General features: G+C 36.6%; 3 protein-coding genes and 1 long non-coding RNA gene across 5 annotated transcripts; 1 reads left to right on the plus strand and 3 right to left on the minus strand.

The window, feature by feature from the left end:
- Window positions 1-318: 318 nt before the first annotated feature.
- On the minus strand, window positions 319-1,305 carry LOC309489614 (olfactory receptor 51E2-like; the record flags this gene model as incomplete). The annotated part of the gene is made up of 1 exon (XM_082158472.1): window positions 319-1,305. The coding sequence occupies one exon, from the start codon at window positions 1,303-1,305 to the stop codon at window positions 319-321; it is 987 nt and encodes a 328-aa protein (XP_082014598.1).
- Window positions 1,306-5,477: 4,172 nt separating this feature from the next.
- On the minus strand, window positions 5,478-12,560 carry LOC309488853 (olfactory receptor 51E2-like; the record flags this gene model as incomplete). Its single annotated transcript, XM_082157269.1, has 2 exons — window positions 5,478-5,677; window positions 11,585-12,560. The coding sequence occupies 2 exons, from the start codon at window positions 12,558-12,560 to the stop codon at window positions 5,478-5,480; spliced, it is 1,176 nt and encodes a 391-aa protein (XP_082013395.1).
- Window positions 12,561-17,835: 5,275 nt separating this feature from the next.
- Window positions 17,836-19,658, minus strand: LOC309489631. 2 transcript variants are annotated; one of them, XR_014202460.1, is made up of 4 exons: window positions 19,020-19,658; window positions 18,761-18,788; window positions 18,521-18,607; window positions 17,836-18,423 (listed from the first exon to the last, which is right to left on the minus strand). It is a non-coding gene; the product is annotated as an uncharacterized lncRNA (long non-coding RNA). The 2 variants fall into 2 exon arrangements; XR_014202461.1 differs by having other exon boundaries at window positions 17,836-18,607.
- A 2,278-nt stretch (window positions 19,659-21,936) lies between these two features.
- LOC309489617 (olfactory receptor 51E2-like) lies at window positions 21,937-24,713 on the plus strand (the record flags this gene model as incomplete). The annotated part of the gene is made up of 2 exons (XM_082158478.1): window positions 21,937-22,244; window positions 24,020-24,713. 2 exons carry the CDS (start codon window positions 21,937-21,939, stop codon window positions 24,711-24,713), a joined length of 1,002 nt encoding a protein of 333 aa, XP_082014604.1.
- Window positions 24,714-26,885: the final 2,172 nt, after the last annotated feature.

The raw sequence follows: 26,885 nt of genomic DNA on the forward strand, positions 1-26,885 counted from the left end.
TGGAAATGTTTCTTTTAACTTACTGCTAACATAAAATTCATTACATTCTAGAGAGAATAGTGCTCTAACATTTCTTTTTAGAATCTTGACTGAAATTATTTCTATATTGTTTTGAAAAAAGAAAGGAATCACAAAGCAGCTTTATAGGTTTTAGCCCAGAGGTTTTAAACATGCTGAATTTGGCCTGTTTGCAATACAAAATCTGTTAGAACATCATATATGAAAAATCATTGAATTTTGTTATATTAAATATTTGTTTAATGATCACAGCTGATGAAGTGAGAGTAAATCTGCTATTATTGCTTTTTATTTCTCCTATTACATTTCATGTTTTTTTCTAGTCACTGTATTCACTGTGCTTCGTTTGTACAGTTCTTTTATGGATTGCATGACCTCTTCTGTCTTTAGAGTGTATATGATGGGATTCAGCATAGATGGTATCATCTGTCTCAAGGAATTGTTAATTATCCGGGTGTTTGGATCGATAGGTGTTGTTAAGGCTGCAATATTATTGCTTATAAGTGGGATATAACCGATTGCCACCAACATGAGATGTGAGGTGCAGGTTTTCATGGCTTTGATCCGTTCAGCACCATGAGCAATCTTAAGCAAAGCCAGAGAAATGCAGAAATATGAAATAATTATAAGTATCAGTGGTGTGCACATTAGGAGACCAAAGCTAATTTTTCCCATCATTAAATTTATAGAATTATCATTACAAGCTAATTTATAGATAAGGCCTTGATCACAAAAATGACTATCGATCACATTAGATCCACAAAAAGAGAGTCTATTCACCAAACCTACAAGTACAGAAAAATATGTCACAGAAAAAATCCAAATAACACCTATGATCAGAAACATGGCTGTTTTGGTAACAATAGCATGATACCGTAGAGGAAAACAAATAGCAACCAGTCTGTCATAAGCCAAGACAAGTAGAGTCAAAGACTGCAGATTCATGAAATGATACACAAAAAACATATTTGCCAAACACGCTTCATATGAAATCTCCTGGTGCTCGAATAAAAATGTGTCAATAACTTTTGGAATCAAAGCCGAGCTTCCACACAGATCAGAAAGGGCCAGATGGAAAACACTAATGTATTTGGCTGTGTGAAGTCTGCGGGCCAAATAAATCATCCACATGATAAATGAATTCCCTAAAACAGTCACAACATACACCAAAGACAAGAACACATAGTAGTATTTCACATGTGGAACATTAGAAAAGCCTTTGATGAAAAATGTTGCAGGACGAACAAAGGTCTCATTTGCAGAGAAGTTTGACTGAACGGAGCTCATGACAGCTGTTGTCTGGCTTTTTGTGTCACCTGTGATGAAGAACTGTGATAAAAATGCACACAATAAAAGAGAATATTCAAATAATGATTTCATTTCCAGTCACAGTGCATTAATTAACAAAAATATTTGGATGTTCTTTGATTCATATTTAACTAATAATAAAACAGTTGTAGTAAATGCTTTAGAGAAAAAAGAGAAGAAACATTTCATAATCTACCTTCTATTAAGCTGCCAGAATGTTATTATTCTACCAGTAATCAGACATATTTATAATAGATCATTGTCTTGATCTTGGGAGTTGGGACTTTAGTTAATGAAGCAACGCTTCTCCCTGTAGACTTGAGCAAGAAGGGGTAGGAGTAAATCAGTGCAAGCATGTGAACTTTGTCACAGTCTAGAAAATACTGTTATTTTCAAGTGTCAATGTATTTGTGTGTGCAAGAAATATTTAATCAAAATAACTTTTAAGTTAACATTATTTCGCTACTTTCCTTGTCGCTTAGTTTGATGCTCGCTCAGTCAGCGAAGTTGCCTCTAATATGAGCACCTCTCAAGCTAATTAAACTGCAGTATATCTCAGGAAACATTTTGGTAATGGGCATCTTTGAAACGCTTAATAAACTTCTCCTGTTGTTGACCACTTAGGGTTGTGTACTTTTTTTTGGATTATTTTCAAAAACATATTTTATTGTTTTTATCGATTAGTAGTTGCAGCGCTAAAATACTGTTATGTTGCCTGGTATTTCATTGTGTTGTTTACTGTGTGGGTTTATAGATGCAGAATGCTGTTATATGGCCAGAGGTGGGTAGAGTATCCAAAAACTGTACTCAAGTAAAAGTACAAGTACTTATAGAAATATTTACTCAAAGCAAAAGTAAAAGTAATAATCTTAATAGTTACTTGAGTAAGAGTAAAAAAGTATCCAATGAAAAAACTACTCAAGTAGCGAGTAACTTACTTCGGATCACATAGGCCTATATACTGTATATATATATATATATATATATATATGAAGACTTCATGATGCAAAAGCCTCTGAGTGCCATCTTAAATTTTCTTCTAAACCCAGCGGGCACCTTGACGTCAATTTAACATCAATATGACATCAACATTGATGTCAAAATGACGTCACGAAATAGGTCAAAAATGAAAGTCATATTGACGTCAAAGTGTCAATGTCAATTTGATGTCAAGATTTTGACCTCTGCTGATGGCATTTTGCCAAACAAAAAGGTGAAATGCATGGCCGTACACTTATTACCAGCTTCACCTAAAACTAACCAGATTTACTTTATTTAATTTCCGGTTTAAAGAAATCATATTTTGTATTTTAAAGACACAATTGTTGTAGCAAAAAAAGCCATGAGATCAGGTGATGTTGGCTGTTTATTGATGATGACGACAACAATATCATCATGTAATTGCCTGAATCCCTGATCTTGTTCAGTGTCTATGCTTTCATTATATAGGACTTTTGGTTTAAAACTGTTTTATTCATTAATGAACATTCATTAATTAATCATTAATGGTAAAATAAGTTATTTGATTCTACAGCAGCTACTATTTAGTGCACAAAAGCCTTTCAGCTATGGCATTACTTAGACGCACACAGACATCAAGAAACAGCATATGAATCTCAACAATGGTGACAATCAAACAAAATATCCAGATAATCAGATCAACTCCAGCTGCATAATTTATTAAGCCGCAATACATGCTGGGAGATATGGGTGAGTTTTGATTGGTGGTACCCAGCATGCACTGCAGCATGAAGCATTTCATTGATTGTCACCATTGTTGAGTGTCATACACTGATGGCTAAGTAATAATGTAGAGGAAAAAGTTTAATGCTTGAAATGCTTTTAAAATCCTTTACATTATTTGATAAACAACATTGCTTACATGCAGTAAAATTAAATGGCTTCTATTATTAAACAATATTATAACCACAAGTCCAATATGATCAAAACATTAGACCCAGAATAAGATCAGGGATTCAGGCAATTACATGATGATGATTTCATCATCAATAAACAGCCAACATCACCTGATCTCATTTTCTCATGGCTTTTTTAGCTACAACAATTGTGCTTTATAAACACTCAATTATAGCAGCCAGAGAAAATGTTATATTAAAAAGTCAAGGGTCAAGAGCACAACTAAAGCAAACGCTAACCACCATCATGGTGTCTTTAAAATACAAAATATGATTTCTTTAAACCGGAAATTAAATAAAGTAAATCTGGTTAGTTTTAGGTGAAGCTGGTAATAAGTGTACGGCCATGCATTTCACCTTTTTGTTTGGCAAAATGCCATCAGCAGAGGTCAAAATCTTGACATCAAATTGACATCGACACTTTGACGTCAATATGACTTTCATTTTTGACCTATTTCGTGACGTCATTTTGACATCAATGTGCCCGCTGGGTGGTGGACAAGCATATGTTGTCTTTTGGGTGCTGGTATGATCCCAGCAAGACCACAACAAAACTTGTGTATGTGTTACATATCACGTTTCTTAGTGTGTGTTCGTAGTTAAAGACCAAGACAATTTTCTAAATGTATTTTAAAAAAATATTTAATAAATAAAAATGCATGTTGTTGGTTACATGTTTACACAGTAAAACAAACATATATTTTTAGTAAAAGTAACACCAAAGCAATGTTGCAGTTAGTGAAATAAAGTAGATTCACTCTACAAGTGATGATTAAGCATTAGACACCTGAGGTTAACAAGCAGAATCACTGAAGATGAGAGGAAAGAACAGAAGAGATGAGCAGAAACTTTTTACCAATAACATTGATTGATAATGTAATCAACTAAAACAATAAAAAATTTCAGTTCTACTTTCAGCAGAGCGTTTACAAAGTTATAATAATATAATTCAATAAATCATATATTTGAACCTTATGTTGTTTTTTTACATTGTTCTTTACATCATTAATGTGTTAAATATAGAAATATGCAAGCAAAAACAATGATTTCCCCCAAAACACTGATTGCATACACTCACACTGACTCAACCCTGCAATACCATGCTGGTGAACCAGCTTCACCAGCTCTGTTTTGCCTGAAAACAGCATGAATATGCTGGTCCACCAGCTAGACCAGCACTATACCAGCATAAACCAGCCTGGACTAGCACTATACCAGCACTAACCAGCATAAATCAGTCTGGACCAACATGGAATCCATGTTGATTAATGTTGGATTTTTCAGAAGAGTAGTGTGAAGTAAATATGGATAAATGGAAATACAACTTGTTGGTCGCACTTGGTTACCTCTGCGATTTTCCTATTGTGTTATACCATAAAAACTAGTTTATCACTGCTGTAAATTGACGTAACTAATGGACTTTCTTTCTGCATAGCGCACACATGCGAGTGGTATGCCATTGTGTGTCCTTGGTTTATAGCAAGTGTGCTGCACTCTTCCTAAAAAATGAAGCCAAAGCATTTTGATTGTCCCCTGGTGGCTGGCTGCAGTATAGTTCATAAATCCCTAGCTGCCCTCTCAACGTAATTGAAAGGGATGCAAGCCAAACAATTACACTTTAAACTAAATTTTCCGAAGATGGTTTCTGTCATTTTAGGTAGTTCTTATAATGCTGACGTATGTTCAAGTGTTTGATTTTCCAATACATTTGTTTCTATTATGTTATTTGATTATTTGATGCTTTAAAAATGGAGTATAAACTCATGATTATTTGATTATATGATGCTTTAAAAATGGAGTGTAAGCTCATGATTATTTGATGAACGAGACATTGCGTAGCAACGCTGCGGGGAACTCCTCCCTCCTCCACTTCTGTTGAAATCTTATGGGCTAATGCCAGCTTGGAACAGCTGGCCAATTGTCACAAAGTATGCAAATACTGACAGGCTCGCGGGCAGTATAAAAAGTATAAAAACTCGACAGTTGTGTCAGAATCACGACTGAACTCTTGCACAGCTGATCAAACAGCGAACACAGTGGCTAACGCAATGTCTCGTTCCCGCCTCTCAGGGAACCGAGGATAAGATAGTAGCCGGAGACGTTCCCTTTTGAGAGCGGTAACTCTACATTGAGTAGCAACGCTGCGGGAACTGTATTAAATCCGGCCGTGAGAGTAGTGAAGATAAGCCCTGAGAAACAGGGTCAAGCTACTCTAACCACGGAAGAGACAGACAGTCAGCCAATAGCCGCACCGCTAGGAGTGGTGGCTCCAGGCCCCGTCGTCATCTTCGCCTCCAGACGGGGAGGGCCGTGGGCAGTGGGTCTCTTCCCCATTATAGTGCGGACCATTTCCCTCCTGGTTCTTAGAGGAGGGGCGAGGCCCAGGCCCAGGCAGGCGACGCAGTACTCATGTTCGTCGGGCAGGTCGATGGGGCCTGCACAAATTTGCCAAGTTGACGCCATCAGATGCGTAGAGAAAAAGATTCCTGGTGCAGCTTCCATGATGACAGCGTGAAGAAAGAGATTCTGATGCAATTGTCGCGTCCGTGCATTTTATACTGCCCGCGAGCCTTTCAGTATTTGCATACTTATAAAAAATATTATATAATAATTGTTAACTGAAATGCTCGCATTACAACGTCTGGGATCACTCTCAACAAAAAAAGTTGTTCCCTTGGATATTTAATTCAGGAACTGTCTGTGAAGTTGATTGTGACCCGCAAAACAAATGCAAGCTAATTCATTCAAGACATCAATATATTCCTGAATGTGAACATGTATGTTCAGAAGGATAATAAACATGATGCAGAAGCATTTCTAAAATATTTGTAACATTTAAAGCAAATGCAATGAAAAAAAAAAAAGTTATTTTGACTTATTGTTAAGCTTAAATCACTGTGTGAAAATGTGAATAATATTTTCAAGGCTTTATTATTAGAATCTTTACTGAAATTATTTGTATATTGTTTTGTTCAAAGAAAGCAATCAAAAATCAGCTTTACCATGTTTCAGCCAAGAGGTATTAAACATATTTATAACAGATCATTGTCTTGAGCTTGGGACTTTAGTTGATTTTCCCTATAGACTTGAGAAAGAAGGGGCAGGAGTGAAGCACTGTCCAGAAAGCTCCTCTTTTTTCCTTTGATTCCAATTAATACCCCAATTAAAGCCCACACAAACCAACTTCTTAACGGTGACAGTGCCAGTGCCTTACACATCACAGGATAATATAATACCTAAATTGCAATAGTATGGCGACCACATCGGAATCGCCAACTACTTCACAACTCCTATAATCACACTTCAAAGTGCTTTCCAAGGGTTACCGCCCGTGCTGGACCCATGTGACAACAAAGCCCAACTCCACTTCCTAAGAAGGGGATTCTGGGTGGTTGACAAGCAGAAATCTTTGATGGTTAAACACGCTCCATGAATAAAACATGATCAGTCACTCATCCAGATCATTCAGCACGCAAGCGCCACTTATTTTAGAGGGGAGAGAGCCGCGATCACACATTCCATAAATGTACACAGCGTAACATCACTTCCCTCGCACTGGAAAAGGGTGTTATTTCCGCCACAAGTTTTCTGGTTTCATATCTGGCTCAGGCCCAATAGTAGGTATAGTGCTACGCATAGAGGAAGAGCGCTGAAAACAGTGGCATAGCCGTTGAGAGAACAGAGAATGGCCGGAGCATTTTGTGCTTTATACTAGACAGATCTCTGGGGGGAGAGCTATATATGACAGATCGCCGCTCTGAGGTGTGCGTTTTGAGAGTGAGCGAGTGGCCAAAGCACATCGTGCTTTATGTCAGACAAACCGCAGCTTTGAAATGAGGGCTGCTCAAACACATAAGTGAGAAAGTAACTGAAGTGCTTCATGCTAGAGCTGAAGATCTTTGCCCGAACCCGACGGGACCCGACGGGACCCGACGGGACCCGACGGGTTTGGTCGGGTTCGGTCTTAATTTCTATTATTTTACACGGGCTCGGGCCGGGCTCAGCTCGCGCTTCGGGTTGCGTGGTAAATGAGCGGTCAGGTGATGTGTTTAGATTAGCGTGAAAATGGATCTTGAGGAGGTGAAATGGAGGCTGGTCTCTGGAGGACTTATTTTATTTCTTTGTTCCAACTTCCAAGTGGCCTCTAGCCTCCGTTAGTCATGAATAAATGATGTTAAAAAATGTATAAATTACTCCTTTTTTTTACGAAAGACAAAGCTGTGTGCGTGCGGCGCAGTCTCTTTTTTCCTTTCTCTCCCTTTTCCGCCGAGTGGTGCGTGTGCCGGCTCGCGGTGTGAAGCGCGTGTCCGCGCTATTCTCCGACACTCTTATCACTGCTGATAGACGGCCTTTTGGACAGTCGGGCTGTAAACGGGTTCGGGCTTTTAAAAAGCTGTCAATCAAAATGTACTTGTCGGGCTCGGGCCAAACTCTGTCGGGCTCGGGCCTTTTCGGGCCGAACTTTTAAGGCCCGATTACAGCTCTACTTCATGCTCTGTATAAAGCAGGTAGCCGCTCTGAAGCTGGGGGCTGCATATATCGTGTGAATGAGTAAGTGGCAGAAGCTTTTTTGCGTTTGTGCATGACAGACCACTGCTCTGAGGCAGGGGCTTGGGTATGCCACGTGAGTTGCTCTGAGGCAAGGGGCTGCTGTGTTGTGGCGGCGAAGGGGAATGCGGGAATTGACCGGCGCAGGCCCATCACCCAAGCTTAACTTAAGCTGCTGCGGCTTCAGCCTCCGCGACTCGGCGGCAGAAGGAAAGAGCATGTGAGCGGACCTTACCTTCCTCTGAAGAGTGTACCCCAACGGCGATTGATTGGTGGCTTCTCGAAGACACCATAGTCGAGTGAAGGCGAAAGATCAGAGGCAATTGCACTCGATGCTGAGCTATATTGTGGTTGGACCTGCTCCACGCAGTTGCAATAATGTGATTCAATCAGGCTTCAGCATTTTCGGAGAAAAGCAGTTTCCCCAAAGCATCAGCTATGACGCAATGTCGAGAGACCTACCTCGAAAGGGAAACACAATTTAACACATAAAACAGCACATGCACCTAACAGGCAATGTTATGCTTATCGGTGCTTAGATGCCTTTAAGTTCTCTCCTGTTTTGACAACTTCTTTGTCTCACGCTGTGATATCCGCGATTTTCCAAATGTGTTTTACTATTTGTAAGGAACCACCCGTCGGCCCAACGACAGAATCTAACGGCGTTGGGAAGGGTATAATGTGTGTATGCCTTTTCAGCGCTCCGGTGAAGTTCATTTAATTTCTAGAATTTAGTTTAAATTTATTTGAGCTCAGGGCTTAATCTGACTCTAATTTCTAATGATTATTACATTAAGATTGTGTTTCATAAATATTGATTTAAATGATTCAGCCGATGTCCAGTCTCTGTGTGACATCAGGTCTCTAATGAACAAATAATTGAAAGTATGGGATACCCAGAATAATCAAATATCTAACTTAATGCATAATCAATATTTATGATTAGTTCCTAATTAGAAACACAATCTAAATGTAATAAACATTAGAAATTGAAGTCAGATTAAGCCCTGAGATATTTGATTATTCTGGGTATCCCATACTTTCAATTATTTGTTCATTAGGGACCTGATGTCACACAGAGACTGCACATCGGCTGAATCATGAGCTCATGGGCACAAACTTGTCAGTTCAGATCTTAGTCAGAGGATGCAAAGTGAACTATTTACCTTTAAGTAGGCCGCTCCCTGCTTGCTCACAACAAAAGGTGTAAAAAAAATTATAGTCACGAAACTGGAACTTGCTTAGTCAGTTATAGTCAGAAATTGGAAGGTCCCAGATTATGTGCCCCATGCTCCATTCATTGGGCCTTCGGTATGATCTAGTCTGAGCACAGATTTGCGGTAACACCAGACTCCACTTTAATCAACTAGAAATAATGGGTAACACTTTATAATAACATTCAGTTGTAAGTCATTTATAAGTGGTTAGTTAATGATTAACTAATCATTTACAAAACATTCATAAATGATTAGCAAGTGATATACTAACATTTTATGTATGTTTTGTAAATTGTGTTACAAGTCATTTACAATTGATTAGTTAATGATTAATTAATCATTTACAAAACATGACTATGCATTCATAAATGATTATTTAGTGATATGTTCATTATTTTATGTATGTTTTGTAGATTCAGTTATAAGTCATTTACAATTGATTAGTTAATGATTAACTAATCATTTACAAAACATGACTATGCGTTTCATAAATGTTTAATAAATGATGTTAATTTTTTTTTAATGTTTTGCTCACATCAGGTGCACAGTGTTTAGACTCCATGTGTTTCATAGAAGACAGCTGTCTATACCCTCACCAGTCAGCACTTAAACTGCAGTACACACTACTGTGTTCAACACATGTTATAGATGTGTAACTATATGAATAAATCATTTACAACACTTTCTGCGTCCCCTAATCTAAAGTGTAAACTATTCATCACTTGTAAATGTCTTACACTTCATTTGTAGATTACCACTTCAAGAATCAAAAAGGCATAAGATCTACGAATGTTATCTACGAATGTATATGTAACACATTTACAAGTGATGAATTGTTTACACTTTAGATTAGGGGATGCAGAAAGTGTTATAAATCATTTACAACACTTTCTGCAACCCCTAATCTAAAGTGTAAACTATTCATCACTTGTAAATATGTTACACTTACCTGTTACAAATGATCTGTACGTGTATTCAAGGCATTTACAACACTTTCTGCACCCTCTAATTGCTACATAAAACAACAACAACAAATAAAAATAATAAAAACATTATTTATGAAACATTTATGAAACGCATATTCATGTTTCGTAAATAATTAGTTAATCATTTACTGATCACTAGTAAATGACTTGTAACGGAATTTACAAAACATACATAAAATGTTAGTATCACTTGCAAATAATTTATGAATGTTCTGTAAATGATTAGTTCATCATTAACTAACCACTTATAAATGACTTACAATTGAACATTATTATAAAGTGTTACCATTATTTAAGTAAACAATAAGCCAATACAAAAATAATAAATACATAAATGAATTTAAGAGTAAGAAATGCATACCTGACAATGGGACACACAGTGATGTTGTGAGTGTTTTTAAGACACTGACACAGCACTGCATGGGGTTCTTTTGACTACAGAATTTCCCAAAGACTATTCTGTCAGTTTCCCTTAAATACCCAGACCAGAACAAAAGAGTTGTAAATATTTACTACACAAATATTTTTGGAATTGTGTTGGGCCTATTTATGTAGTATTTATGTAGTAGTAACACCTAGTTTCAGGGTATGGAGAGGATAATCAGATATCTTGAAGAGACACCACCCACTACAGGAGAACAGAATTCTAAGTTTTCAATCTTTTTCATAAAACAAATGACTGCTGTGAAATTGAGACCATTTTACCAATCACACTAAGACATTTAATGTGATACCAAACATGAAAGGGAAAAAAAACAATAGATTCACAAGATACACCACATGTGGTATACATTCTTAGTGAATTTTCAGTGACTTGAATAAGGGGGAAAGGAGAGGGAGTCGGTAGAGGGAGGATGCATAGATATACAAGGAAAGAAGTTTGGTGATGTCCCATGCTTTTTCTTTGAGATCTTCTCTCCAGATTAGTGAGTTTTGTTGTTTTAATGCAGGAGGTTTAATCTCAGCTTTTGTCTTAGCAGGAAAACCAAGTCTTACACCATAGAAACTGTAACTGCTGTAAACTAATGTTATTCAGACTTTCTTCATGCATAGCTCAAAGACCAGATAAATCAAGACTTTTTATTATCAAATTGTTGTTGCAGTCCTAAAATAGTGTATTGCCATCTCGTATGTCATTATGTTGTTTATGTGGGTTTAGAGTCCATCCCTGGATATTTAATTCAGAAAATGTTTGTGGGTCACAGTCATCATAGCTCAAACAAATGCCAGCTAATGATTCATTCAAGACATCAATATATTATGGAGTGTGAATATGTTTGTCCATCAGGATAATAAACATGATGCAGAAGAATTTCTAAATAATCTTTTCAAGGCATTATTATTTAGAATCTTTACTGAAATTTGATATAGGCCTATGTAGTTTTCAAACAAAGGAAGCAATCAGAAAGCAGCTCAGCTAGGTTTCAACCCTGAGGTTTTAAACATATTTGGCCTGTTAACACAGTTTACACAGCTTCTGTTACAACATCGAACATACAAAATCAATCAACTCTGTTAGATAAAATATTTGTTAAATGATCATCTGATTAGGTTTAAAGATGTAATTTTTGTTTTGAATTTCCCCTAGTACACTTTGTTCTTTTTGTGGTGTTCACCTTACTTCGTTTGTATAGTTCTTTTATGGATTGCATGACCTCCTCTGTCTTTAGAGTGTATATGATGGGATTCAGCATTGGTGGTATTGTCTGCGTCAGGGAATTGTTAATTAACCGGGTGTTCGGATGGATAGGTGTTGTGGCAGCTGCAATATTATTGCTTATAAGTGGGATATAAACGATTGCCACCAACATGAGATGTGAGGTGCAGGTTTTCATGGCTTTGATCCGTTCAGCACCATGAGCAATCTTAAGCAAAGCCAGAGAAATGCAGAAATATGAAATAATTATCAGTATCAGTGGTGTGCACATTAGGAGACCAAAGCTAATTTTTCCCATCATAATGTTTATAGAATTATCATTACAAGCTAATTTATAGACAAGGCCTTGATCACAAAAATGACTATCGATCACATTAGATCTACAAAAAGAGAGTCTATTCACAGAACCTACAAGTACAGAAAAATATGTCACAGAAAAAATCCAAATAACACCTATGATCAGAAACATGGCTGTTTTAGTAATAATAGCATGATACCGTAGAGGAAAACAAATAGCAACCAGTCTGTCTTTAGCCAAGACAAGTAGTGTCAAAGACTGCAGATTCATGAAATGATACACAAAAAACATATATGCCAAACACGCTTCATATGAAATGTCCTGGTGCTCGAATAAAAATGTGTCAATAACTTTTGGAATCAAAGCCGAGCTTCCACACAGATCAGAAAGGGCCAGATGGAAAACAGCAATGTATTTGGCTGTGTGAAGTCTGCGGGCCAAATAAATGATACACATGATAAATAAATTCCCTAAAACAGTCAGAACATACACCAAAGACAAGAACACATAGTAGTATTTAGCATGTGGGACATTAGAAAATCCTTTGATGAAAAATGTTGCAGGACGAACAAAGGTCTCATTTGCAGAGGAGTTTGACTTCAAGGAGCTCATGACAGCTGTTGTCTGGCTTTTTGTGTCACCTGTGATGAAGAACTGTTATAAAAATGCACACAATAACAGAGAATATTCAAATAATGATTTAATTTACAGTCACAGTACATTAATGAACAAAAATATTTAGTTGTTCTTTGATATATTCATTTTGAATTAATAATAAAACAGTTAATGCGGTAAATGCTTTAGAGAAAAAAAGAGAAGAAGCATGTGGTTCATAATCTACCTTCTACTAAGATGCCAGCATATTATTATTCTACCTGTAATCAGAGATATTTATGGAAGATCATTGTCTTGATCTTGGGACTTTAGTTGATGGAGCAACGCTTCTCCCTGTAGACTTGAGAAGAAAATCAATGCAAGCATGTGCACTGTGCCACCGTCTATACTAAAACACCTTTTCTTTTCTTTTCCAAGTATCAAAGAATGTGTGTGTGTGTACTTGTACAACTATCTTTGTGAGGACCAGTTTGAGTTTTAGACCATTGGAGTGAGGACAAAGAGAGTAAAGTGAGGACATTTTGGCCGGTCCTCACTTTCTGAGACCCCTTTAAAGGCCTGTTTGAGGGTCAAGACTTGGTTTTAGGTATAAGGTTATAATTAGGTTAAGGGTAGGTTTAGGGTAAGGGTTCGGGTTAGGCACTTAGTTGTGTTGGGTAAGGTTAGGGTAAGCGGCTAGAGATTGCATTGTGTCAATGAATGTCCTCATAAAGAGAGATGTACAAGAGAGTGTGTGTGTGTGTGTGTGTGTGTCATAGACTGTAAAAAAAGATTGACGACACACCTTAACTCTCTTTAATTGTAGTAAGTGAAGCTGCCAGTGTCCCAATATGTTGTTGTTATGTCTCTGTCATCTTGAGTCTCGAGTCTGCTCAGAAGTGAGCGCGAAGTGGGGCTGTGATATCAAGTCCCACTCCCGCAGAATCTGTTAGTACAGTTTACTGCAGAACAGCTCATTACAGGGCTGCCAACTCTCACGCACTCAGCGTGACACTCACGCAATTGACACTTTTCACACGCTCTCACGTCACACATCCATTTTCTCACGCACAGAAAAATAGCGAAACAAAGAGGACACGGAGACCGACAGACAAGACAGAGCAGGTTACTTATGATATTAAAAAAAATCTCAGCTCTCAGATTCTGTCAATTTTATTACGAAAATCAAACAATAAATACAGTTTTGGCGCTTGTAAATTTGACGTGACAGATCCCTAGCGCCATGTGAACCGATCATCTCTAGCCTACTAGCTAATAGTAAATCAACAGGACTGAACAATGTTGAAAGATACAGTACAACTTACCGAGATGTATATTCCTCATACATAATATTGATCAATCAGTGTTTTTCCACCGCGGAAAGGGGTCAATAAAACAGCTGGAGAACAATTATGTCACATAACATTTACCTATCTTGTGTACCTAATATTTATCCAAATGAGTCAATATTAAATCAAATCACAAGAATTGAATTGAATTGAAATCGTGAAATTTGTGTCAAGCAATAAAATAAAATAAACCTAGCTTACCAGAAATTGTACCATGTAAATATTGTAACATGTTGTCACTAAACCTAATAAAATTCAGTTTAGTTACTAAAATGTTTTGACAATCACAATACATTATTGTGATGCGATTGATAATGTGATGTGATGATTTTTTTTAAATAAACAGTTGGCGCCTCAGTGACTACTTCATTCTAGTAGTGTCAATCATGGTGTCACATACCCGTTTTTATAGCATCAAAAAACTAAAATCAAACTTATTTAAAGAAGGAACACTTGAACTAACATCAGCGTGATTAGAACTGCATAAAATGACAGAAACCATTTTTGGGAAAAAATTATTTGAAGTGTAATTTGATTGTTTAGTTTGTCTGACATCCATTACATTAAATGAAGAGGGTGGGGTTTATGACCTATACAGCATCCAGTCACCTGGGGGCGATCAAGAAGCTTTGGCTTCACTTTTCAGGACTCGTGTGGCATATCTCATGTTGGTGCCAATTTGGTTATATCCCATTTTTTAAGATGTCTGTCTGTTAAAGGCAAATGGTACAGTATCTGCAGGTCGGAGTAGTGGGAGTGCCTAAAGGTCTTGTGAAAGCTGCCTTTTAGGGTATGGGGTAGGGTTAGTTTCTGTAGAATTGTGTACCATTATGACCTGCAGCTACTGTTAACAAACATCCCGACACGGTCCACACTGAGGGCAATGTTTAGAATTTTAAATATGTGCTGCATTCTTTTCTCTCAATAACAAAACAAACACCACAAAAATGACAGCAGTGAGAAAGCAGCTAAGACAGCATATGATCATAGTGATGTACCCCCCATACCAGGGCTCCAGACTAACTTTTTTCACCTCCGTCCTGGAACCGTCCTGAAAAACGATTTGAACCGTCCTAAAGTGAATGTCAACCGTCCCAAAATAAACATGTTGTTTCTGTACTTTGTTATTATCATCTATAGTTGTTAGTTACATAATAAAAACACCATTAAAATGTTTATGATATATATTATTATATTTATTTAGCTCCATTCAAAGTAGTTATCTGTAAACAGGTAAAAAACAGATTTAATAAAAAATAACAGGAGTTAAATGCTGTTTTGTATTCATGCAGAACAAATTTTTTTTTTTTTCATATACGAAAAATACATACAGCTCAAAATGTTTTTGAGTTGGTTGGATTAAAAAATAACAAATAAATACTGGTGACTACATATCTAAAAAATATCATCATTCTTTATTCTTTCAAGCAGCAGACATATTTATTTGTATGAATTAAATATAATGCATTATTATTAAAGCTATTAACGAGCAGTGAATGCTTTTCTCTTTTTCTTTTGTTGCTTGATCAATATTAAGGACACAGACCGCATTAGGTTTATTACCCACTGTCACTTTAAGACATCGGATCATGTCCAATGACATGCGGATCCAATTGCACTGATGCACATCCGATACACTCAAAACTGTTTAAGACATAACCAACATAGTTTACGTGAATACTCTCCAAAACGGACATTTCGACATAATGTTGTGTGTATTTGTCCACTCAGACACGAAAGAGAGCTCAATTCAGTACTCGCGCGCTGTATAGGTGTCTATGTGCATGGCTGCACGAAGCGCTTCGGGTGTGTGCGCACAGAAAACCGTACCGAATAGAGCTCTTTTTTTGCGTCGTCACTCTTATTCAGATCTATATGTCTGCTCTACTCATTCTCCCAGACGTTTAAGTTTTTTAACGTTTTATGAGACATGCAGGATTCAGCGCATGTCAGCCCGTGTGCCGCTGGGTAGATCAGCACGTTATAGTTCAAATGTGCGCATCTACCACAAACGCAGGACATCAGTTCTGACTGGATGGATCGCTTCCCAAATCGTCACTATCTAACATTTTTGTCTAGGTTTTATTCGTTGACGAAAATGTCAATAGATTTTCGTCATGGCTTTTGTCATTCAAAACTAGTTTTATTTAGTTATCGTCTCGTTTTTGTCTGTGAAAATAAGCCATGTGATAAATGTACCGCGAAACAAGTCTCCGGGTGAGTAACCGGCCAGTGATAGTAACTATAGTAACAGCATGAGAAGACGCGCTCCGTTGTAGTCAGCGCTTGGTCGGTTAATTTTGGCATTTTCTAAGTAAGTTACCCTAATAGGCTAGTAATAAATGAACACGCATACAAAAATTTCATGCATGTACACTGTAAAACTTTTCACTGTAAATTTACAGTAAAATACTGGCAGCTGGGTTACCATCCACATACTGTATTTGTGGATGGTCAAACATTTGTGACAGAAATAATTTAACTTAATTACAAGCCTTGCAATGTTTATTGCATATAGGCTATGACAACATGATTTACCCGGCTAAAATGCATGTTTGCACCCAAAAATTTTAATTCTGTTATTATTACTCACCCTCAAGACTTTTGTTCATCTTCGGGACACAAATGAAGATATTTTTGATGAAATCCGATAGTTTTGTCCTTCCATTGATAACAATATCATTGCAACTGTCAAAGCCCAGAAAAGTGGTAAAAACATTGGTAAATATATAGCTACAGTGGTTCAACCTAAATATTATGAAGCAGGGTTTCTGCACATTTTTTAAAGTCAAATTTAAGGCTTTTTAAGACCCGAAGAAATCAAAATTAATACCATGCATTAGGGGTGTGCAATATTGACAAAATATGTCTCGATCGATATTTTCAACTTTTTCTTGATAATAATTAGATAACATTTTACTGATTGTGTTTCTGTGCTTGGTGCCATGGCTTGTTTAGGCCTGTTGACAGCTGACTGACAAAGATATTCATATTTTTCATATTCTATGCAGTGGTCAGTTTACAGCAGTGACAGAAATTAAAAAAATGTATTAAGGGGTAATATTTGCCACCTTAAATTGATTTCAAGGGGCATTTTCACCTATATATGGACATTTGTAGATGTTTCAACAAGATATCTTTCACATCTACTGCAGTCAGATTCACTCACATGGCTGGGCACTTGTATGACACATCAAGGATATTAAGAGGCTAAAAGCAGGTTTAAACATTGCCCCATTTAAGTCAACAGGGTGCAAATTTTAAAAAGAGGATAACACGGTGTAGGCAACACCAATTTTTGTCGTTGTTCTCTGTATTGACAGCACTCCAAATTTACAAAAAAATTTGCTCAATGTTAAAATTGACCGGAGTTCTCCTTTAAGGTTGCACTAGTTACATGGATTATTTAAACAATGTTTTTACTAGCTTTCTGGGCCTTAAAAGTTGCAAAGACGTTGCTGTCTATGGGTGGTTCAGAAACCTCTCAGATTTCATCAAAAATATCTTAATTTGTGTTCTGAAGATGAACGAAGGTCTTACAGGTTTGGAACGACATGAGGGTGAGTAATTAATGACAGAATTTTCACTAATCCTTCAACTGAAAACAACTTGCACTGACATATCCTTAAAATATATGACTGCCACTGTTTTATCTCAAGATGCACACCAGTAATGTTTTTTTATTTTTTATGATACATTATAAAAGCTGCTTAAATACCCTAATTTTATTAAGGCCTAGACCTGGCTTAAGCTAAGCCCTGTATGGAAACCAGGGCCATATTGTTCATACCAGTAGTCAACATAATAAATACTGTCAAGTCAAGGTTAGTGACACAATTCAGTCTAATATATATATATATATATATATATATATATATATATATATATATATATAATGGCAAATATGCCAATGACTAACCTGTGAACAAACTCAAGGTGCTGCCTCTTCCTGGTACTGCAAACTGAACTCATAGGAGGAGGCAAACAGTGCTGCCAGGCCAGTGATGAAGAGGCTGTGATCCTTCACACACACCTTGACCTTCCAAACTTAATATCCAGCACTGGTTGCTTAGAGAATGACCTGTAATGGAATAAAAAAAATTTGGAATATTTTTTTTATTAATAATTAAAATAACTACTGTGGGTTCCACTGTGGTTCGATGTAGTTGTCTATTCATAGTTCTATGAATTAAATTTTTCAACTAAAAATTTAAATTGGTTAGAATGCTAAAATGCACTGGCATATAATTATGTTTGTTTTAAGCATAAACTCACTTAATTTTGACTTATTCTTTCAGAAAACAAGACAATTTTTACGTGTCTATTAAATGCTTCTTCATGTAAGAATGGTAGATATCTGGACTGGAAACAAAATAAAAACACTAATTAAGAAAAACATATTTTGCAGTGGAGTGAGTAAATGATGGCTTTTCATTTTAGGTTTCATCTACCCCTTTAATGTTTACATACCAGGAAATAAGTCGTGGACTTTCTGGCAAATGTAGATTGCTGGACATCAGCGACGCAAATTCCTGAAACAATTTTTAAAAAGGACAGCACAACCTTGATCAACAGAACCAAAACATAAAACATATTTCAAATTAATGAGATTTGCTTAATAATCTCTACTTATCTGCTTGAAGGATAACACCGTCTAACTTCTTTGAATTAGGGAGTAGTTGTAGGACCATGGGATGGCAATCAGGAATAGGCCCACTACATTTGAAAACAGCATTAGGAACATGGATTTTCATGTGCTAGCAAAATTCTGACAACGATTCAAAAGCACGATCACAGACCTGACAGAATTTGACAGCATTTTTTTTTACCACATAGACTATAACTGTAACACTACTTAAAAGCACTTACATTAACAATGGCCATCAGATTACAAAGCCTAAAACGAAAAAAATATATATCAAATGCACGTCATGCAAATAGCATGGTAAAGGTTGCCTATTATATGAAATGTCGAAGTTAACGTTACTTGGTAAACAGGTGAACAGAGTCAGTGAATTGCTTGCGCGGCCACGGTAGTAAACCGCGTTCGCAAAATCAAACCAAATAACGTTACGTGAAAACAATGTAGAAATGCAAAAAAAAAAAAAAAACTTATATATTGGCTTACCGTATCACTCAGTTGAACAATTCTCCATCTTCTCAAACTCTAAATCCCACTTATCGTCACGCGCAGATTATTCAATGACAAATTCTTCCATCCGTCCTCAGGTAGCTGCTACCTTTAACGTCGTCCATTTTCTGCTGCGTCACAGGCAACTAATGTTTGAAACACGAACCGAACCGAACCGAACTGAACCTCAAAAAAGCTTTAAAATTGCACACAGATTCGCAGACATTGTTTATCAGGAATGATTATTTGTTCAGTTGAATCCCGCTGACAAAACAAGTTTGCCTGTTGTAGCTGCCTAACGTTAATGTCTGCTCGCATGACGCGTCACATTTGAACTGAATTGAGCGCGAAAAAAATCAATCCCACAATGCAATGCCTTTTCAGTCAGTATGATGGTATGATCCTATATAACGAATTTATCAGGACGAAAACAGAAATGTGCTGTATATTTACAGCTGTTCTGTAAAAGATACAGCTTAATACTGTATTATGGAAATACAGTACAATTCTGTAAGAAATTCGTTGTAAATTTACAGTAAAGGGTTACAGTGTATGTTTACATACATTTATTAAATATGTGGAAAACAAATATGTATGTCACATATTTATAATTAATGTTGTCCATATATGCGAGAAACCAATACTGTACTGTAATATGCAGATATATGGTATCATATATGGATGAACTCAAATATTTTCTTCACATGTTTGTTCATATATGTTGCAGGCATATATTGTGTTCTCAGATAAGTCAAATATATGTATAGATATATGTTGCAGTCATATATTGTGTTCTCAGATAAGTCAAATATATGTATAGATATATGTCATGCTATTTAAAATTTAAGTACATATATGGCCATATATTACATTTTTGTATGTCCAATATGTTCTCTAATATTATTTTTTTTACAGTGCAGTCTCTAACTCTCGCTGTTCTCTCGTATGACAGATTAATAGCTATTTGTTTACCACTGAGGTATCATGTGATTGTGAGCCATAGATCAATTCTTGTTATAATTGGTGCTGCTTCATGGACACTTGCACTGTTGCTAACAATCACTGGAGCAATGTTCATGAGCAGACTTTCTTTCTGCAAAGTTATTGTCACCGTGACAGTTTCTACTGTGATCATAGCGGTAGAATTTAGCGGATAGCAGACCTGGAGCGGAGAGCAAAATATTCATCAAACTTAATGGAACACCAGAGGAGGCCAAGGTTTTGGTGATTAGATAGAGGAGCAGGATAAATATGACTGAGAACGCTACTGGATCAATGAGGTAAAAAAATTTAATAAAAATAAAAACATTCAGACAACATTCTGTGTACATTCATACAATGCCATCCATTTCATTTACTTCAAGAGACATTAACGACATAGGCTACAACAAAGGATTCTGGACTATGAACACTTGGAACGGAAATCATTTGACTACACTGAGCATAATGCACAAGACTTGGAAGATGAAATAGACCCTGACAACAGGTTTTTCTCATCTATCAATAATATTAATTGTAACTATTTTAATGAAGATGATTATAACAACAGTATCAACTCAGAAGGGAAATTGTCAATCATACACTTCAACAGCAGAAGCATGTATACAAACTTCAATACAATCAAAGATTATTTACAACAGTTTATACATCCATTCAGCATTATAGCAATATCCAAAACATGGTTCATTGAGGTTAAAGGAATTGATTTTGAATTAGAAGGTTATGACCTCAATTATATGAACAGAGTAAACAAAGCAGGTGGGGGAGTTGATATATGTCCATAAGAATTTTAAGTTTAAAGTAATTGACAAGATGACATTAACAATAAATGATATACTAGAAATTCACAATGAAAAGAAAAAAAATATTATTATAAGTTGAATATATAAAGTTGTGGTCAAAATTAATGGCACCCCTGGTAAATATGATCAAAAATGGCTGTAAAAAATAAATTGTATTGTTTATCCTTTTGATCTTTCATACATTTTTTTTATTTATTTTTATTCATTGAAGTAAAAGATTTGAAAGTGTGGGGGAAATCATATTTTGAAATAAATGTTTTTCTGCAAAACACGTTGGCCACAAATATTGGCACCCCCAGAATTTTTTTATGACTAAAATATCTCTGAAGTATATTCCAATTAATATTTACCTTTTTTTTAGCACACCAGGGTGACTAGGAACAGGAAATTGTCTAGCTATAACTAAATGTTTCACAGGAGTTTAAATATGAGGAAACACAAAGGCCAAATTCCTTTAATCATAGTTCTATTTTATATTCTCTTTTATATAATTTTATATTCTCTTTTGTGAAGTGCATTTTTAAAACCGTTCTTTATCACAGAATAAATGTGGTTTAAGTCAGTCTTTTATAAATATTTTTTTTTTTAACTTAAATGGTTTAAGGGAGTGAAATTACTGTTCGACAGTACAGTATAGACTGTAATTTACAGTGTAGAGCAATACACAAACTAATTCATTGAAATTAGTTTCTGTGGTTATGGGTTTATATCAATGTATAGCCTATGTAAAAATAACTTTCTAAGAAGATTTACTCCTGCCCCCTCATCTTCAAGTCTATTGGGATAAGTGATGATCCATGAAAGTCCCAAGCGCAAGAGAATGATCTACTATAAATATGTCGGATTAGTGGTATAATAATGAGATTCTGGCAGCTTTGGAGAAGGTAGAGTATGAACCATGTGCTTCGTCTGTTTATTTTTTTCTAAATAGATTTACTGCAGAGACAAAACAATTGTATTATTATAATATTATTGTCAAAGAACATTTAAGACTGTTTATTTATTAATGTACTGTGACTGGGAATTAAAGCATTATTTGAATAATTTGTTATAGTGTGCATTTTTATAACAGTTCTTCATTACAGGTCACAAAAATCCAGACAACAGCTGTCATGAGCTCCATTCAGTCAAACTCCTCTGCAAATGAGACCTTTGTTCGTCCTGCAACATTTTTCATTAGTGACTTTTCTAATATTCCACATGCAAAATACTACTATGTGTTCTTGTCTTTGGTGTATGTTGTGACTTCTTTAGGGAATTCATTTATCATGTGTATCATTTATTTGGCCCGCAGACTTCACACAGCCAAATACATTGCTGTTTTCCATCTGGCCCTTTCTGATCTGTGTGGAAGCTCGGCTTTGATTCCAAAAATCATAGAAATGTTTTTATTTGACCACCAGGAGATTTCATATGAAGCGTGCTTAAAGCGACACTATGTAACTTTTCAACATTCATAATATATTTCCAAGATCCTTGTGATGGTACATCGACTTACAATAGGTTGAATGACACATCTGCCATAGCCTGACAGGGTCTGTATCGCTTTTACTGGCACTATGTAACTTCGGGGTTCGGGTAGTAACCAGAGCACAAAAAGAACTACAAAATTCGACTGCTTTACGGCATACGTCACTTCCCCCACCACTTCGTCAAATTTGGACGTGAGAGGCCAACCAGCGTTTGTTTTCGGCTTTCGTGCGTATGTTTTTGTCATGGGGGTTGTTTCATGCATTTTCTCAGATCGGATAGCTATCCAATCGTGAAAAGTCCAGGTTTAAATGCCCTCCGAAACGCATTTGAGACGGATTTGAATCCGATTCCTCAAACCACTTCAGGAGGAGATCTGAGACGCATTCCAGACGAAACTGGACAAGTGTAAATGCATATGGTTTTTGAAACCACATGTAAATTGTACTCTTCCCAAAAATGCTAAAAAAAAAACAAACGTGTGAGAGCGTTGCATAGGCTATATGTTATATCCAGATATGACGACGCGCTGGAACACGCATCACCGCAGATGAGCAACTGCATCAAGCCAACGTGCAAACTATCGCAAATCAAAGTGAAAGTAAGTCGCAGACGCTTAACACACAATCTTCATCATTAAAAGTAAAGAAACGAAATGATCTTACCAGGGCTGTTACTGCTCTCTCTTATTGCGGTCTTTGATTTTGAAATTTTAGCTGATGATCTATAAAATGCAGCTCATATCTCGGTGACGTGCACTCCATTAAATCTGCATAGCGCGAGAATTGAAGATCGAATTTAAATCCGTTTCGCAAAAATACATTTATGTGACCAGGTGTAAATGGAATCGTTTTGATAAATCAGATAGCTATGCCTCACGAATTAGTTTGCCAGCTGAACGCAGGTGTTGTGAGGTGTATTTATCACGTAGTCCTGAGGGATAGACGACGCTGTTGACGTTGATTCCTGCGATTATCATGAGAACAGCTTTCAATATCTCACATAATTATCATAAATAAGCCTAACGTAGAGGTTGTAAATAGTGTAAACGAGCACAATTTGCAAACTATTATGATAAATTGCAATAATCATGTCTAATGACATCATAACGGCCAATGTTATGAAATAATGCGACGTACATTTAAAGGGTAACTAAACCCCTGGTCAGAGCCTGACTCCACCCACTGGCAATATTTGAAAAATGCTAGAAAAGTAGGCAGAGCCCAGTGGAGAGGGGGTGTGCATCTGTGACGTATCTCTCTGCAGGCAAGGGCGTGGTTAGCTGGTACCCTCTGACGTCAGAGTGTACCACAACTTCCAATAGGAAAATTCAACTGCAGTAGCCACTGTTCAACCTGAAGAGGGCAGCACTCAGACATTTTTACACCATATTTTGTAAAATTAAAACACTTTAAACACAAATGTAAAAAAAACTACTTGAATCAATGAACAGCACTAATAAAGCCCCATCCTTACAGATCATTAACTAAAAAAAGTTGGTTTAGGGTTTAGTTACCCTTTAACTTAATTGATGTTATCTGGCATTTTGTAATGTTTACATTCCAATAAAAACAACACAAATTAAATTATACAGTAGGCCTAGACTATAGACTATTTACTTGTGATTTAGCTGCAATCATGTAAAAATGTTATATTTACGACAGTGCAAGTATTCCACAGCGACTCTAGGGGTCGCTGTTTGACAAAAACACAATTTCTACTTAGTGTGGCTTTAACAAATATGTTTTTTGTGTATCATTTCATGAATCTGCAGTCTTTGACACTACTTGCTTTGGCTTATGACAGACTGGTTGCTATTTGTTTTCCTCTACAGTATCATGCTATTGTTACCAAAACAGCCATGTTTCTGATCATAGGTGTTATGTGGATAGTGTCTGTAACATTTTTTTCTGTACTTGTAGGTTTAGTGAATAGAATCTCCTTTTGTAGGTCTAATGTACTCAATAGTTATTTTTGTGACTATGCCCCAATCTGCAGACTAGCTTGTAATGATATTACGATAAATATTTTGATGGGTAAAATTTCCTATGGTCTCTTGATTTGCACACCGCTGATACTGATCGTCATCTCATATTTCTGCATTTCTCTGGCTTTGCTTAAGATTGCTCATGGTGCTGAACGGATCAAAGCCATCAAAACCTGCACTTCACATCTCATATTGGTGGCAATGTTTTATCTCCCTGTTATGAGCAATAATATTGCTGCTGTAACAACACCTTTGCATCCAAATGTTCAAATAATTAACAATTCCCTGACACAGGCGATACCCCCTATGCTGAATCCCATCATATACACTCTAAAGACAGAGGAGGTCATGCAATCCATAAAAGAACTGTACAAACGAAGCAAGGTGAACACTACTAGAAAAAGGGAAATGAAATGCAGCAGGATAAATTAAATATACTTACAGGATCTGATCAGTGTGTGAAGTAGAAACGAGGTGCATTTTGCCTTCCACAATATTGGTGTTAGTTGACTTTCATTACCTGCCTTAAAGAAAGATTTACTTGTACATTGACTAGAAATATTTGACTAGTTTTATCAGCTGTAATCATTTAATAAATAGTTGGTTGATTCTGTATGTAGATGTTGTAAGTAACAGAAATTGTGTCATAAGCAGGCCAAATATATTTAAAGCCTCTGGGCTGAAACCTAAATTTGCTTTGTGATTGCTTTTTTTATTCATTACACTGTAAAAAATAATTTCAGTTTAAAAATAAAGCTTTTTTTTATATATATATATATTTTTTTTTTTTTTTTTTTTGTGGTTTTAAGTTTAACAATAAGTCAAATGAAAACATTTGCTTTCAATTTAACAAATGTTTTTAAAAAATCTTCTGCATAATGTTTGTTATGCTTATGAACAGATATCTTCAACCTCCTGAAATTATTGCTTGAATGAACAGTCTTGAATACATAATGTAGGCATGTTCTTCAATTAACACAAATCATTATATTAGGCCTTGTTTATTTATCAGAAGTAATACAGTAAATAACTACAAGTAATTACAAAACCATCACAGTCCACAGTATAATGCCAAATAGCAGTGTTCTGCATCTATAAACCCACACAGTAAACAACACAATGGCATACACAGACATTTGTAATGGGAGATTTTTGATTTTCATTACTTACTTTGATTTTCATTAACATACACTAGATTGACTACTATGTGTGTTGCTGACTATGTGATATAATGATTGATGTGAAACGCCTGCGAAGCAGGAGAAAGAGGGGGAGAGCTTTGAAGGCTGAAGCCCTGACCCCTAAGGTCAAAGGGCTGTCCAATTTAGGACTTGCAGGCTGTAAGTTAAGCTAAACTAAAGTTCAGTATAATAGGATCACTGATGGTGTCTTATCCATCTCTGGAGTTTAAAGAACCTTGGAAGATAACAATAACAGAGTATAAAGACTGGCCTGCCCCTCCCTCCTGGTCGCACTTGTTCCACAGACTGTACTTGTGACTTCTGTGTGGCAACTGGGCCTTCTTGCAAGAATAAATTACTTTTTAATGATCATTTGATTCCAGACTGTCTCTTACGCCAAAGATGATTGTTTAGTGAATTAAACTGCCACAACACATTCCACTCAGCAAAAACTCATTTCAGGGAGGTAGCACCATAATATAATGTAATGTAATGTACAGTAATTCACTGTGAGTTTTGCCTCGTCATTAGAGTAGCTCCTTAAAGTGGTTATTTGTATGAATTTTCATGTATTAATCACTCTTTTTTTTATAGCCAATGTGTGAACAGCTTGTAACGAAACTTAAAAAAAACTAGACCTTTCCCGACTTATTAGGGTATCTAGGTATGAAGGCCCATAGACTGATTTTCGTGTGAAGGACTCGGGACGTTTTTGCCGGGAAAATCAAAAGGATTTGTCGTTTATGCGTGCTATACCGAGAACCTCCCTTCCGTTCAATGACACGTGAAATGAATGCTTATATAATGCAGAAAAAGCTATTCTGTAGTGTAATGTCAATGTGTTATGCAAAGAAAAGGGTTTCATATAAACTATAGTTTCACATAGCTATGTAGTCTATTGTCTCAAATATACTTTATTATCAAACTATCAAAACTGTAATTTTAATGACCTCATCTGTCAACATGATGACAGTGAATAGGAGAGCTGGTGCAAACATATCGGGATCGCCGTAGGGAACACAACATATGGGCAGCCTAGTACTGGGGCTGATCTTCTGGGCATACTCTGCTAGTCTGACCCCTCCGCCTTCCCCGGAACATTTCTAGATCAGCTGGACTGTCTCGGGGTAGAGTCGCCATTCTCCCGGGAGAGTGGGCTGTCGTGAGAGCTCGTCGGCTGCACGATTGAGCTCGCATGGGATGTGAACAGCACAAAGCAACCTCAGATGATTCTGACTCCAAAGGAGGAGATAGCAAACGAGTTGCGACTTGCAATGGGAGTGTTAGACCACCCTTATGGTTGATGTACGCAAAGGTTCTTGCCTTGTAACAGTGATTTGAAGTGGCGCAGAGCAAGCCATACTTCCAGCAACTCAAGGCAGTTAAAGTCCTGTCCAGGGGCCCGATGCTGCATGCCCGTTGC

Source organism: Leuciscus leuciscus (genome assembly GCF_965113295.1).
Source record: "Leuciscus leuciscus genome assembly, chromosome: 24".
Lineage (NCBI taxonomy): Eukaryota > Metazoa > Chordata > Actinopteri > Cypriniformes > Leuciscidae > Leuciscus > Leuciscus leuciscus.